Source organism: Phyllostomus discolor, chromosome 12 (genome assembly GCF_004126475.2).
Source record: "Phyllostomus discolor isolate MPI-MPIP mPhyDis1 chromosome 12, mPhyDis1.pri.v3, whole genome shotgun sequence".
Taxonomy (NCBI): Eukaryota; Metazoa; Chordata; class Mammalia; order Chiroptera; family Phyllostomidae; genus Phyllostomus; species Phyllostomus discolor.
Genome location: NC_040914.2, coordinates 2185971 through 2201422, shown reverse-complemented (window position 1 = coordinate 2201422; position 15452 = coordinate 2185971). Strand labels below are relative to the sequence as shown.

At 46.6% G+C, this 15452-nt stretch overlaps 2 protein-coding genes across 3 annotated transcripts; both read left to right on the top strand.

The window, feature by feature from the left end:
- The first annotated feature begins 2440 nt into the window (after nt 1-2440).
- On the top strand, nt 2441-5044 carry FFAR1 (free fatty acid receptor 1). 2 transcript variants are annotated; one of them, XM_036012436.1, is made up of 3 exons: nt 2441-3511; nt 3674-3818; nt 4724-5044. In XM_036012436.1, the coding sequence occupies exons 1-2, from the start codon at nt 2719-2721 to the stop codon at nt 3682-3684; spliced, it is 804 nt and encodes a 267-aa protein (XP_035868329.1). In that variant the 5' UTR covers nt 2441-2718; the 3' UTR covers nt 3685-3818; nt 4724-5044. The 2 variants fall into 2 exon arrangements, with proteins under 2 accessions (XP_035868329.1, XP_028385754.1); XM_028529953.2 differs by having other exon boundaries at nt 2441-3818; nt 4724-5040.
- A 2337-nt stretch (nt 5045-7381) lies between these two features.
- FFAR3 (free fatty acid receptor 3) lies at nt 7382-8981 on the top strand. The gene has a single exon (XM_028530499.2). The coding sequence runs from the start codon at nt 7424-7426 to the stop codon at nt 8402-8404; it is 981 nt and encodes a 326-aa protein (XP_028386300.1). The 5' UTR covers nt 7382-7423; the 3' UTR covers nt 8405-8981.
- Nucleotides 8982-15452: the final 6471 nt, after the last annotated feature.

Sequence of the window (15452 nt, the reverse complement as noted above, 5' to 3'; positions counted from 1 at the left end):
AAATCTCATAACAAAAAAGATATGACATAACTCTAATTTGGGGATCTCTGGGATGCCCAAAGAGTTTTAGGATAGGGTCCCCTTGGAGAGGCTGGAGTCGGGCCTGAGCCTGATGAGGCTTGGCTCAGGATTCCTGGCAACCAGTGAGTACCTTTCCATCCTGTCTCTGAGCCTTGCTGCTGACGTAAATCTACTTCATGATCAATTGACCAAGAGATGTAGCCACCCATAGGCACAGCTGAGGTGTGCACAGCAGGTGGCCAGGAAGCTCAGAGGTTCAGAGACTCCAGACAATGGGCACCCCTCCACCCCAGCCCAGATCTCACCACCCTTCCAGGACCAGGACAAATGACTATTAAGCTCCCCGAGTCACCACTAGGTGTGCAACAAGCAGTGGACAAAGCAGACAGAAATCTTGGCTCTCACTGACCAACATTCTAGCAGAGGAATTAGGAACTCCGATGTCTCTAGCAGTGAGTGCTCTGAATAAACAGAACACAAGATGAATACAGAGAGACTGGAGCAAGGCAGGAGCCTGTTTGGATGGAGGGATCAAGGAAGGCCCTCTGAGAAGGTGGCACTGGCCTGAGACCTGAACCACCAGGTGGGCAAGCCCGGAGCAGAGATCTCAAAGATTTGATGTCTTACTTTACACCCAGCTTTGCTCTCCCAAACACTTGTTACAGGAGGTGAAATGGCACTGCTCTTGATTTTTTCCCTTGGTTCTCTCAGTCTCTCAGTGTTTTCCAAACAGAAAACCCTAAACAACGGCTGGCAAGTTCTACATTTCAAGAGAGGGGCTGAATAACATCCATGGGACTTGGAAGGGAGGTGACCAGGAATCAACTTAGTGACTAAAGTAGAAAAAGAAAATTAGATTGTTTCTTTGGAGGGAGTTGTTGCTATGCTGCCCCCACCTGAAGCCTGGCAAGAAGTACTCTCAGAAAACCACTCAAAGAAGCTCATTTACTTATTTAGGGTGACTTGGGATGTGGGAGGGGCACAGTAGCTTAGTGATCCTCACGCACACCCAAGAAAACTGAAGTCAAGAGGATGTGTTGTCAGTCTAGGGCAGCAGACAGAGGTAGATGGGGAGACAACACACAGTCAGAAACAGATATAGAACCACAGAGGCAGCCTCTGGCCATTTTAAATCTCATTGAGGAGGTCTTCCTGGAAGGACAAGGTGATCCCAACAGGAAGTAAGTGGCTGAATTCCCAGAGGCTGAGAAAGGAAAGCTAGGAAGACAGCTGGGGCACCCACTGTGCCGGCCAATGTCTCTACAAGGACCCAGGAGGAGTCCCCCTGGACATTCATGCAGCCCAGAGAGGCAGGGTGAAGACACCAACCGGGTTCGTCTAGTGCCACCAAATGAGACGTTGCTTGTCCCTTGTCTCTCCTCCTCCTCCTTCTGCTTATACTGGAAGGATCAGGGACCAGTGTCATCAAGACAGAGGGGAAAGGAGAGGGAGAGTGGAGGAGTGTGCTCCTGAAAACACATGCCCACACCTGTGCATGTCAGGGGATGAGGGCACAGGCTGTACTTCAGAATAATTATTTCCAGTATGAATGGTCACATATGATCCCACATATGAATGACCAAATGGAGACAGTGTGGGTGACTGAAGTGACCAGAGGCCAGCCCAAGAACTCATACAGGACTAGAGAAAACTCTGCCCCAGGCAAGGTTTGAAGGTGGGTGGGGGATAAAGCTGTGTTCTGGTTGTATGTCACCAATCCTGCTCCTCCAAGGTGCTGGCTCTGCACTCTGCACTCTACCCAGGAAAAGCCCCCATTTCTGCCATCTCCCCTTTCTATGTTCACATCATCCTGGACCCTTACCTTCTTCCATCTGGCCTCAGCTCCAGCAGGAAATGCCCCATTAGCTGCTTACCCAGGCTGCTAGTGCCTTGGGCTAATGGCCCTCTCATCCCACCCTTCTTTCCCTTCTGGCTCACTGAGCATCCCAGGCACCCTCCCTCAGCCCAGAGGGGGACTCCTGAGCCTCAGAGATATCCGGCAGCACCAAGAGGTGAGTCTTTCTTTCTGTAGCTCTTCTCTATACCAATAATTATTTCTCACACTCCCAGATCCTTCTGCTTATGGTGCCTCTGAAGTTAGCTAAGGTCATTCCCTTGGGTTCTCTCCTGAGAACTGCCTTTGCCTGCCCTTTGCAGCAACCTCCACTCTACCCAAACCCCTAGTTCTTCCCTTGGCTAGGAGTTGCCACCAACCCTCCACCAAAAGTCCACTATGGGGGAGCAGCTCCTTCTCTTTCCAGAGAATTGCGGGGAGGGGGTGAGAGCAGAACTCTAACTTCCATGTCTAAGAAAAGCACATACTGTGGAGCCCAACTCTGTTTTGAATTCTCTCTACCCCTTCTCTCCCCAGAGTCTCTGAAGTCAAGCAGCCTTTGCTCTTCTGGTACCAGTACGCTTTTGTTCTATCTTCTGTTAATCCTCTATCACACTCTTCATTTTAAGAGGTGATACAGTGGAAAGAAAGCAGCGGACTGAAGGTTAGCAGCCTCACTTCTGATCCAGGATTCCCTGCTAACTGGCTGCCACCTCCCTCTGTGGGCCTCCGTCTCCACATGGCTTCTAATACCCTGAGCAGTGCTGAAACCAGTTTGTGATTCCAAGAGCACCCCTCCTCAGGCCTGAGATCTGAGGGCAGGAAGCAAGTGAGCACAGGAGCCCATTAGGCCACTGTGACCCATGGACCTGCCCCCACAGCTCTCCTTTGCCCTCTATGTGGCCGCATTTGGGCTGGGCTTCCCGCTCAACACCCTGGCCATCAGGGGTGCCGTGGCCCATGCCCGGCTCCGCCTCACCCCCAGCCTTGTCTATGCCCTCCATCTGGGCTGCTCAGACCTCCTGCTGGCAGCCTCCCTTCCCCTGAAGGCGGTGGAGGCCCTGGCCGCAGGAGCCTGGACTCTGCCGGCCCCACTCTGTCCAGCCTTTGCCCTGGCCCACTTCGCTCCACTCTATGCAGGTGGCGGCTTCCTGGCTGCCCTGAGCGTTGGCCGCTACCTAGGAGCCGCCTTCCCCTTGGGCTACCAAGCTGCCCGGAGGCCCTGCTATTCCTGGGGGGTGTGTGTGGCCATATGGGCCCTGGTCCTCTGTCACTTGGGGCTGGTCTTTGGGTTGGAGGCTCCGGGAGGCTGGATGGACAATACCACCAACTCCCTGGGCATCAACACACCAATCAATGGCTCTCCAGTCTGTCTGGAGGCCTGGGACCCAGCCTCAGCGGGCCCTGCTCGCCTCAGCCTCTCTCTCCTGCTCTTCTTTCTGCCACTGGCTATCACAGCCTTCTGCTATGTGGGCTGCCTTCGGGCACTGGCTGGCTCAGGCCTGAGCCACAGACGAAAACTAAGAGCAGCCTGGGTGGCTGGCGGAGCTCTGCTCACACTGCTGCTCTGCTTGGGACCCTACAATGCCTCCAATGTGGCTGGCTTCCTGTACCCCGACATGGGAGGCCGCTGGCGGAAATTGGGGCTCCTCACAGGTGCTTGGAGTGTGGTGCTCAACCCACTGGTGACAGGCTACTTGGGAGGCAGGTTTGGCCACGGGACATCATGTGTGGCAAGAATGAAAGGGAGTACAGCCCAGAAGCGGTAGCCACTGCCGGGGAGAAGGAACATGCAGCAGACCCCAGCTGCTTCTTTAGGCCCCTGGTAGAGGCTGCTCCAAAGGAACTGCAGGGTGGCCTTCCCTGGGGGCACCCCTGGAGCCACTTATGGGAAGAACTGAGCCTGGAAAGACTGCATCCCCTGGGAGAGAATGGAGGCCAGGAGCTGGGTCGCAGGAGAGAGGTAAGTTTACCTCCTTGCTCAACAGCGTGACTCCTCACATCTGTTTCTCCTCTCCTTAGTCCTTACTTTCCTGTCTGCCAGTGTGCTGTGGGCAGAGGTCTTTTACTAGTGGGGAAGGAGGAAAGAAGTTTGCTTCTAATCTAGAGGAACTGCTACTCTGATGATACGCTTTGGGAGATGCTACTCCAAAATCTTCTCCTAGGAAAGAATAAAATTTCTGAATGAGAGGAGGCAGGAGGCAAAGTAATGACACTGTGATACCATTAGGAACTCACAAGGGGGCAGCACTGGAACTGTGAACAAGAAGTTGGAAGGAATGCTTCAGGCAGATGAGGGAAAATATTAGCAACACCAGAAATAATTACAAATATAGAGTTAGTAACACATGACAGTCACCATGCCAAATGCTTTACAAGTTTCATGTCATCCTCACACAATCCTTTGATTTAGCCGTGCAGTTGCTGTATGGATGCGCAGATTATTCACTGCATGAGGGTGCCAGAGGAGCAAACACTGACTAAATTCTAGACTATACTTTGCTCACCAAGCCATGTGCCTGGCTCATGCTGGCCTCCATCCAGAAGAAGCAGCATCTTATTCTAATCTGAACAAAAACACTACCCACTCCTGAAACAGTACACCTTGGTAAAGAGCAGGGCTGTGCTCACCTCGGGGGCGGGGTACCTTTTCCTAATTTGCACAAAGGAGCTGCATGAGTTAGCTACAAATCTGAAGCCATTGTCATCTTCATTTTGCAAGGTGAAGAAATTTGCCCGAGGCCCTACAGCAAGGAATGGGTAGATGTGGGATGTGATCCTTCAAGGCAGAACCCCCAAGGGTCAGGTGACATTTAGAAAACTTGGGCTATTGGGGTAATGTCTATCCTTGGGGTCCATTTTGCAAAGGTGAATTGTGGCATGAGAAAGCAGACAGTGGCCATAAAGGAGGCAGACACCTGGGCATCCGCTCTGATGAGGCAGGTGCAGGAAGCAAGATTGTTCCTCTAGTGACAATAATGCCGAGAACACATGGGAGCACCAACAGTGGGAGCTGCGTGCCCAGCACGTGTGACCTGGTTTATAAAAGTTGTCTCTTTTCATGTGTAAATGTCCACAAAGGGCAAGGAATTTTGTTTTATTTCCTGATATATTTCCAGCACCTAGTAGAAAGCCTAGCACGTCATAGGCTGTCAGCAAATGTTTGTTGAATGAATGAATGCTCACACTGGCCCTCCAAAGAAAGTTTTATTATTTGTTTTATAAATATGGAAACAGGCCAGAGACATTAAGTAACTTACCAGAGGCTCTGTGAGAGGCAGAAACAAGTTTGTTCCCTCCACAGTGGTGACACCAGAGAATTTCAATAAAAGCTCAGGTGGCCCCACTGACCCTCCCAATAATGCCAGGGACTACTCCTCCTCCCACTGCTCCAGAGCATGTGCTGCTGGGCCACTTCTTCCAGCTACTTGTGCCTCCTCCTCTTAGGGGAGATTTCAGTTCCTCCTTGGGGCCAATGGGGTCTCCTGGCATGACCCGCCCTGGCATCCTCTCCTGACTGTCGCCTCTTGAGCCCTAAACCTTCTACCAGTTGCCCCAGCAGGTGGAGCCTATGCACCCAGCATTCCTTCTGCCTGCAATGTTCCCTCCAGTGGTGTCTGTAGTATCCTCCCTCTCAACCTCCATCCCAAATCCATATTACCAACTGTAAGCACCATGACAGCAAAAACTTTGATTTGTTCACTGCTGTACTTTTAATAGCTTACTTGAGATACAAATTTTAAATTACAAAATTCACCCATTTGGAGTGTAAAATTCAGTGATTTTTAGAAATTTACCAAGGTGTGCAACTATCATTATAATCCAATTTAGAATATTTTCATCACCCTAGTAAGATCCCTCTTGCTCATTTACAGAACATTCCATTTCCAGCCCCATTCCTCAGGCAAGCAATAATCTACTCACTGTCTCTATAAATTTGTCTATATTGGACATTTTATATAAAGGAAAATATACAATACATGGTCTTTTATGTCTGGCTTGTTTCACTTAGCATAATGTTTTAGAGGTTCACCCACATTATAGTACACCTGGGTATTTCCTTCCTCTTTATTGCTGGATAGTGCTTCACTGTGTGGATATGCCACCTGGTTCGTCCACTTGCTAGCTGATGGACCACCAAGTGATGTTTCCATTTTTTGGCTATTATGACTGATGCTCTTTGAACATTTATGAGCAAGACTTTGTGTGGACATGTTTTCCTTTCTCCTAAGTAGATTACCTATAAGGGAATTGGGTCACATTATACGTTTATGTTTAGCTTTTTAAGAAACTGTCAAACTACTTTCCAAAGTAACTCCACCATTTCATATTCTCACCAGCAATATGTGAAGATTCCCGTTTCTTCACATCCTCACCAATACTTGGTATTATCTGATGTTTTTGCTTATAACCATTTCAGTGGCATGTGAGTGAAATGGTATTTCCTTGTGTCCCATAAATATTTGAATGCATAAATAAATAACCTCTGAAGCTGGACAGAACTTGGGTTTGCATTCCGGTGATGATACTTCACAAGTAGTGTTACCTAGAGCAAGTCACTTCCACACTGTAAGGCACAAGGAGTTTGAGACATAATGGTGATACCCTGAGAAGCAGAGTATCTGCCATGGATTACATGCCCCCTAAAAGGTGGCTGCTGTCATCATCACCACCATCACCATTATCATTAATATTATTATTACCATCACCCCAGAGACAAGCTCACACCAGGGGGTGATGGCAGAGAACATCTGTCAAGTTCTCATCGTAGCGTGTCAGGCTCCCTTTTAAGCGTTTGACATGTATTAACCCTTTAATTCACACCATGACATATGAGATTGGTACTATGATTATCTGTCCTTTAGAGGAGAAAGCAGAGATTCAGAGAGTTTAAGTCACTTGCTGCACATCAGAGTTATTAAGTGACAGAGCTGACATTGAACCCAGGCCCTGGCTCCATCACTCCATCACTGCATTGTGCTTCCTGCCCTTACAAGGCAAACTGGATGAGTGCCCTCTAGAGGAGCAGATACAACGCAAATGGAGAATCAGTGAGGGAAAGATGAAGTCTGCTTGGGCTTGGTTAGGGCATTCCGTGAGAGGCTGCCCTAGCAGCCAGGCCTACATGTGTGGAATTTGCTCTTCATTTTGCATACCGTGCAGCTCTGCTAACGGAGCTGAAAGCATCTTTTGTGCCCTCGCTCAGCAGTGGGTGACGTCATGAGCACTGCCAGGTCTTTATCAGTTCTGTCATATTAATAACTAACTGCACTTGTTCTGGAGGAGCCCTCAAGGTGCTGAGCAACAGAATACCTGGGTTCTCAAACAAGCAGGTGAGTGCTGGGCCCTGAGTGATTATATGGAGAAAGGCTTGGTACTTACTTTACTGGTGGCGGGAATAGGAGACAGGTGGGTTGACCCCACTGGGGAAAGCACCAGGGAGCAAGAGGAAGTAGGGGTGGTGGCAATGTTCCCTGTGGATTGTTGAGATGCTGCTGGTGCCAGATCTCCACCCACACTGCCATCTCTCTCTGTCTCTGTCTCTCTCTCTCTCTAGTAGCCATCACCATGGACACAAGCCTGGACCAGTCCTTCTTCCCTGGCAATCACTGGCTGTACTTCTCCGTGTACCTCTTCACCTTCCTCTTGGGGCTCCCCCTCAACCTGGTGGCTCTGGTGATCTTCGCAGGCAAGCTGCAGCGCCGCCCAGTGGCCGTGGACGTTCTCTTGCTGAACCTGACCCTGTCGGACCTGCTCCTGCTGCTCTTCCTGCCCTTCCGAATGGTGGAGGCAGCCAGTGGCATGCGCTGGCCCCTGCCCTTCATCTTCTGCCCTTTATCCAGATTCCTCTTTTTCACCACCATCTATCTCACCTCCCTCTTCCTGGCAGCTGTGAGCATCGAGCGCTTCTTGAGTGTGGCCTACCCACTGTGGTACAAGACTCGGCCCAGGCTTCTCCAGGCTGGCCTGGTCAGCGGGGCCTGCTGGCTCCTGGCTGGTGCGCACTGTAGCGTGGTCTATGTCACTGAATTATCGGGGAACTCCTCCCACAGCCAGGGTGTCAATGGCACTTGTTACCTGCAATTCCAGAAGGATCAGTTGGCCGTCGTCCTGCCTGTCCGGCTGGAGATGGCTGTGGTCCTTTTTGGGATGCCCCTGCTCATCACCAGCTACTGCTACAGCCGCCTGCTGTGCATACTCAATAGAGGAGCCAGCCGTCACCGGAAGAAGAGGGTAGCGGGGCTCGTGGCAGCCACGCTGCTTAACTTCCTCATCTGCTTTGGGCCCTACAATGTGTCCCATGTTGTGGGCTACCTCCAGGGTGAAAGCCCACCGTGGAGAAGTTACGTGCTGCTCCTCAGCACCCTGAATTCCTGTGTTGACCCCCTGGTCTACTACTTCTCATCATCTGGGTTTCAAGCTGAGTTTCAGAGGCTGCTGGGGAGGTTGACTGGGGCCTGGGGCCTTTCTAGGCAGGAGAGCAGCTTGAAACTGAAGAAGAATGGAGAGGGGCGACTTCAGGAGCTGCCCACAGTAGAGAACAGGTAGTGGAACTGGGAGGGCCGTGGAGTGGGTGGCCAAGTGGCTTGGACTAAAAGGCATCCCATCCACAGGGCTGTTCCCAGCTCAAGTCTAGTAGGACCTGGGAGTGGCAGTCTGGGGACTGGCACAGCCAGGGAGAGCAGGCCCCCAGCCTTCCTAAGGGTGTGCTCACCAAAGCCCAGCTCTTGATCTCACCACACTGCCCTCCCTTCCCATTTCCCCACAAGCTGTGGATTAGGCCCTGAGAATTAGTCAAGGTGAGAGAGGGCCCTGGAGAAAAATGAGCTTCCTGTGGCAGCAGGCTAGCTCTTGCACTTTTCTGAGTGTTAAAGAGGAGGTGAGAGCAGTGTCCAGAATCTGAGGGACCTGCCAGTGACTTGGGACGGGAAAGAAGAATCTACCCTTCAGAACTGCTGGTATGGCAGGCCGGCAGTGCATAACACAGGACTTCAGGTACGAAGGAGCATCCTGCGCTCGTGTGGACTTGCAGAAAGTTTCCATTGTTCAATAGATTCATATTTTTGGAGACATTTATGAAAAATGACAGAACAAAAGTTACCTAAATAAATTTGATAGCAAGCATTGTCTTTCCTTATTCTGTTTTCTTATGGTATATGTAGGTCAGGTGCAATTAGTGGATGGAAAGATAAAACACCTAGACTCTGAAGGGAAAGAGCTAAACAATAAGATACCTGGATGCTGGGAGGAGATCTGGGTTGGAGGAATAATAATAGCTGACATGTTATCTTCTCTAACCTTCTCAATCACCATGTAGCAGGTAATATTTCTATTTTACAGGTGAGGGAATGGGTCCAAAGAGGTGAAGTCTCTTACCTGAGATCCTATAGCCAATAAGTGATTGAAGCAAGACCTGTTCCCTCTATCTGTACTGTGGCCCTTCCTTCTGCCCTCATGTTCTGGAGGCATTGTTCTGGAAGGCTCTCCCCATTTGCTCTTGTTCTACACCCTCTCCCCAGGTGTCCCAATCCATTAGAGTAGCTTTGATCATCGATGACTTCTAAGAATCTATCTCCAGCAGCAGACTCTTGTTCACCCAACTGTACACAGGACATCATCTAGTCTTCACAAACTCAAACCATGCTCTTCATTTTCCCCCACAAAGCTGATCCAACTTCTCCACCTAGTCCACCTCTATAAATGGCAACCCTATTTACCTATTTGTCCAGGCTAGAAACCTGGGCATCATTTTTTTAAAAAAGATTTAATTATTTTTTATTTTTAAAATGACCACACAATAAAAAGGAACTTTTTCATGTGTATAGCTCTGTGAATTTTAACACACAAAGATTCCTGTAACCACCACCACAATCAAGATAAAGAGCCTTTATAGTTACATTTGCCCCTCACCCCTAACCACTGACAACCACAGATCTGCTATCAAGACAGTTTAAACTTTTCAAAAATGTCACGTAAATGGAATCATACAGTCTAACCTTTTGATAGCAGATTGAGCAGATAACCTTTTGAGACTGGCTCCTTTCACTCAGCATAATGTCTTTGAGATTCATCCTAGTTATTGTATCATAGTTCCCTTTTATTGCTGAGTAGTTTGTTCCTTTGTATGACTAGACCACAATTTGCTTATCTATATGCCCAGTGAAGGACATTTGGGTTGTTTCAGTTTAGGGCAATTATGAACAGAGCTGCTCTAAACATTCATGTACAAGTTTGGTATGGACATAACTTTTAATTTCCCTAGGTTAAGTATCCAGAAGGTGGGTGGCTGAGTCATATGGTAATTGTATGTTTAACTTTTTAAAATAACTTCACTCTGTTTGCTGGAGTGGATGTACCATTCTGCATTCCTTCCAGCAGTGTACAAGAGGTTCAATTGCTCCACACTGTCACCAGCACTTGGTGCTGTTAGTATTTTATGTTAGCCATTCTGAAAAGTGTATAATGGTCTGGAAGCCATGCCTGATGCCTTCTCCTTACTGCCCACATTCAACTCACCATCAAGTGCTATTTCTTACATCTCCAGCATATCTTATATAAATTTGTTTATCTCCAACTCCATGGCAACCATTATCCCTCACCTGAACTATCTCAAAACCTGGCTTTTCTTTTTGTCCTCACCCTCATTAGTTCACCCCACTACCAGAGGAAGCTTTGAAGAACATAACTTGGATAATGTTATTGCCCTGAATAAAACCTTTTATGGCATCCTATCCCTATCTCTCCTCATGGCCAATCAGGCCCTGTGCCATCTGGCCCTGCCTCTCTCTCTGAGATCCTCTGGGGCCACGCCACCTTCACTGACGGACACCACTCTGCTGGCCTGGCCTCAAGCAGGCCAGGCTCTCATGCTCTGCATGCACTGTTTCCTCTACATGCTAGCTGGCTGGCTCACCCACTTCTTTCAGCTTTTCTCTCCAATGTCACTTTAAAATACATATATTTTTATTTTCTATTTTAGTTTCAGAAGTGCGCCATAGTGCGCTTAGACATTTACATAACTTAGGGAGTGATCACCTCTTCAAATGTCACTCTTTAGAGACAATTTCTCTAAAGGTATTATCTTACATTGTGCTATGACTGTTTGATTTACATATTTGTTCATTTGTTTAATATGTGATTCCCCCCTCTAGACGGGGAAGCTCTTGACAGCAGTTACCATGTCTGTTTTATTCATTGCTGTCTACCCAGGTGCCTCAAACAGTACATAAAACAGAGCAGGCATTTGACATTTGATAAACAAATGATTGAATAATAAAAGGTATCCTTGATTTTCCACTATTACAAAACATGCTATGGAAGCATCTTTTTATATAAATGCTTGGCACTTGCACATGTCCTAAAAGTGGTACTGCTATATTAAATGGTACATACAGTTGATTTTTTTATAGATACTGACAAATTACTTTCCCCAACTAAATCAACCATCTGTCCTCTAACAGCCTGTAAGAAACCCTATAACCCTGCCAATGGGGGAAAATACATTTTAATTTTTAAAAATGTTTATATTTAAAATTTAGCATCTCAGTGTATTAGTCAGGGTCCTCCAGAGAAACAAAACTAAAAAGATGTATACATACATAGAAATAGACTCATGCCCTGGCTAGTGTGGCTCAGTGGGTTGAGCATCATCCCACCAAAAGGTCACAGATTTGATTCCTGGTTAGGGCACATACCTGGGTTGCACTTTCTGTCCCTGGTCGGGCCATGTACAAAAGGCAGCCAGTTGATGTTTCTCTCCTCTTTCTCCCTCCCTTTCCCTCTCTCTCAAATCAATAAGCATGTCCTCAGGTGAGGATTAAAAAAGAAGAAGAAAGACTTGTGTAGGGAATTGGCTCACATGACTGTGGGGGTTTGATGAGTCCAAAATCTGATGAAGGAGGCCAGGCAGGCTCAAGACTTGAAAGTGTTGCAGTTCAAGTTCAAAGGCAGTCTACTGACGAAGGCAGAAGAGCTACTGTTGCAGACAAAGTCTGAACACAGTCTGCTGGGGAGGAGTTCCCTCTTGCTCAGGGATGTCAGCCTTTTGTGCTGCTATTCAGGTTTTAACTGATTGGAAGAGACCCACCCACATTATGGAGGGAAACCTGCACTCAAAGTCTACTAATTCAAATGTAAATCTCATCCAAAAACATCCTCACAGAAACATCTAGTGTAATATTTGACCAAATATTTGGACACTATGGCTCAAACAAGTTGACACATAAAATTAACCAGGCATTCAGTATTATTTTAACTTTAATTTTTTTAGATAAAAAGTGAGGTGGAAAATATTTGCATATTATGTACAGTCATTTATGTTTCTTCCTATCTTTGCCTCTTTCTTATTTGATTTGCTAGAGTTCTTTGACTATATAAACACTTTACCAGTTATATATGTAAAAAGAGTAGTCTTTTACTTTGTTAATATTTTTTCATAACATTATATTTTTATATACTCAAAATTATCATTTCTTTGATGACATCTACATTTATGTCATGCTAGAAAAAAGCCTTATTTATGAGACTTTAAAGTAACCATATGGTATTTATCAACCCCTATTGTTTTTAAAAACATATTTCATCTTTCATATACCTGGATTTTACTTTTATCATTCAATTGCAACTTTTCAAATGAAGAGGCAACTATCCCAACATTATTTATTGAAGAGTCCATCCTTCTCTACACTATGGACTTGGATCATTTGATTGGATCATTTGAGGAAAGAATCCTCAAAATATAATCTACAAACCAGATATCATCATTTTACCCATCTTATTAGAAAAAGTGTTAAAACTTGAAAATATCCAGTGTTGGAGAAGGTGCACAGAAATGGTATTTTCATGGTAGAAATGCAAATTACTGAACATTTTCAGAAAGGTAATATGGAAATATCTATCAAACATTTTAAAGTACACTTCTTTGACCCAGCAATTAATATCAATTACATATGTAAAAATCCATTTACCTAAAATACTCATATGTAGATAGATGGATGGATGGATAGATAGATAGATAGATAGATAGACAAACACAGAGAGAGATAGTCACTGAAGCAGTGTTTATTATAGCAAAAGAACTGGGAACTATGAAAATGGACCCTACATGGTTGCATAAATTGTAAGACGGTCCTAAAATAAAATACCATTAGAAAAAATACAGTAGATATGTACTCTCTGATATGGAAAGATCATCTAAGTAAAAAATAAAATTTTAAAACTATATATATATATATATATATATATAGTATGAGCCTATCCATTTATTTTTGAAAACTATGCATTTATAGTGTGCATATATGGGTATAAACAATAGAGAGACTGCCCCTGGGAAGGGAGAAGTGTTAGGGAGAAGTAAAGTGGTATTTCTCAGCTTACTTCTGGGTTGTTGTATTATAATAGAGATATGTTCATACATTATTACACACTTTTTTAAAAATGAAAGCCCTAATACTGGAAAAACATTTACCACCTTGATTCCAACCAGCTAGAAGACAGGGCACAGAAATTCAAGTTGTCTGAAAAATCAGAGGGATGCTGTAAGGTTAGCTGAGGTAATGAGGGTAATCCATTCAACACAGTCAGGCCTCCAAGTGCCCACCCCTCAGACCTCAGGCACTGAAACGGGAAGAGTGTCTTCTCTAAGAGAAATGAGGGTGGCCTCATTGGGAGATGGGGGAATGTGAGCAGGACACACCACCAGGCAATGACCAACAGGGCAGATGCCCAGGAGATGTGTAGGAGGGGCTCATTAGTGTAGGGCCAGCATATGCTTTTGGACAATGCCATTTTTCTCACTAAGATCAAAACGTACCCTAAAGGGTGACTATCAGAATAATCACACCCAGACAGAGCCCTGTCTGATCAGTCTCCTGTGAGCCAGTCACAAGGAATCATCAGCAATGAGTTCAAAACGTTAAAACATAATCAGACTTCTGGCACTGCTCCATCAGTCTCTCCCCAGACTGGTCCCAGACACCTCCAAGAGCAGACATAGGACTTTCCCCAAAGTAGCAGGCTCCTGTGGACCCTGAGACACAAGACAATAACCTTTGAGGTACAGTGCCACAGCCTTTTAGGAGGAGCCTCCTATCATAACCGCTAAAGAGAAATTTTAAAATGTTAACTTAGAAAAAATACAGTACAGAGCCAAGACTGTCCCTGTGGCAACAAGAGTCTGGCTCATAAGTTTTCTTCAGTGAGGGAGAAGAGGTAAAGTTATAACTGGTGCACTAAGGATTGCTAAAAACTGGTCTCCCTGAAGGCCAGCCTCACACATGAGAGTGTCATTCCTTTGCACAGTGTGGGTAACACAGATGGAGACTGTGGCACTGGCCTGTGAGATAAGCAAGTAGCAGAGCTGGTGGTGTACTTTGCAATTTGGCAAAGATTTCCCCCGTAGATGATCTCTTTAACTTGTAAAATAAATGTGAGGGGTTGGCATCATTCTGCTCTCTTTACAGATAACATCACTGAGGATAACATCTGTGAAAGGAAGACAGGGTATAAAAAGAGAACCTTTGCTGTTTTAGCTTCAGCTATGAACAGTCAAAGGATACCAAGCACCACCACAGCCCAACCTAATGAGGGGTGTTAGACCATCCATGTACTCTCTGAAAACTAGTTCTGTCTGCACTCACTCAAGGCACCCTCTAGGCCACATACAAGGAACTGGGAAGCAGAGGAGGCAGACATTGAGGACTATTCTGGAGATTTGTGAGTCCTGTGTTCTGACCCCAGTGGGAAGGCGAGGAGAGCTCCCCACTCACAGGTAAGATGCACAATATCCCTGCTGGGTGGCTCAGTTGGTTGGAGCATCATCCAACACACCAAAGCATTGCAGGTTTGATCCCTAGTCAGGGCACATACCAAAGTTATGCTTCAAACCTTGGTCAGAGTGAATACGGGGGGCAACTGATCTCTCTCCCCCCTCTCTTAACCCCTCCCTCTCTTTCTCTAAAATCAATAAACATAACCTTGGGTGAGGATTTCTAAAAAAGATGCACAGTAGTGAGACTCTAAGATAGCAGCTGGGAGGGCTTGACATGGCCCTGAAGTTTAGAGGACACAGGGCTGATGCCAGATGCTTGCTGGGAGAAATCAAAATGTGGCTCGCTCGGCCTGGCAGAGTGAGCTGCTGGCCCACCAATAATGGGGCAAAGGTGTGTAGCTTCCTTGGACCAAATAAGGGCCCTTTGCTGAGGAGCCAGTCTAGAGGCATTTTATAAATGATACTGCCCAAAGGTCAGCCTAGAGAATCAATGCTGTACCAGGCCAGCTGGACATTTACCAGCCCTTAGGCCTACTCTCTGCCCATAGGGCAGGGCCCTAGGTGGGTTCAAAGTAAAGGCTAAGGAGTGGGAAAGGAGAAGAGATGAGATAGAGCCAAGAAAGAGGAATCCCAGTGGCTGGCCTTCTCTGGGCTGCAAGCCTGAGACATTGCAGAGCTGGAAGGGACAAGTGCCACTGGAATAGGATGGGGAATTTTGGTATAAAAATGGCCAGGAGCTGTGTGATTACTAAACTGGACTGGACTTTTTAATCATCTAAGAGTGTCCGAAGAAGCCACGACACCCAAAGAGCAAAGCAAGCTGCAGAA

Excerpts from the sequence above, each read along its gene's own strand:
- FFAR3 (XM_028530499.2), top strand. The coding sequence starts at position 7,424 with ATGGACACAAGCCTGGACCAGTCCTTCTTCCCTGGCAATCACTGGCTG.
- FFAR1 (XM_028529953.2), top strand. The coding sequence starts at position 2,719 with ATGGACCTGCCCCCACAGCTCTCCTTTGCCCTCTATGTGGCCGCATTT.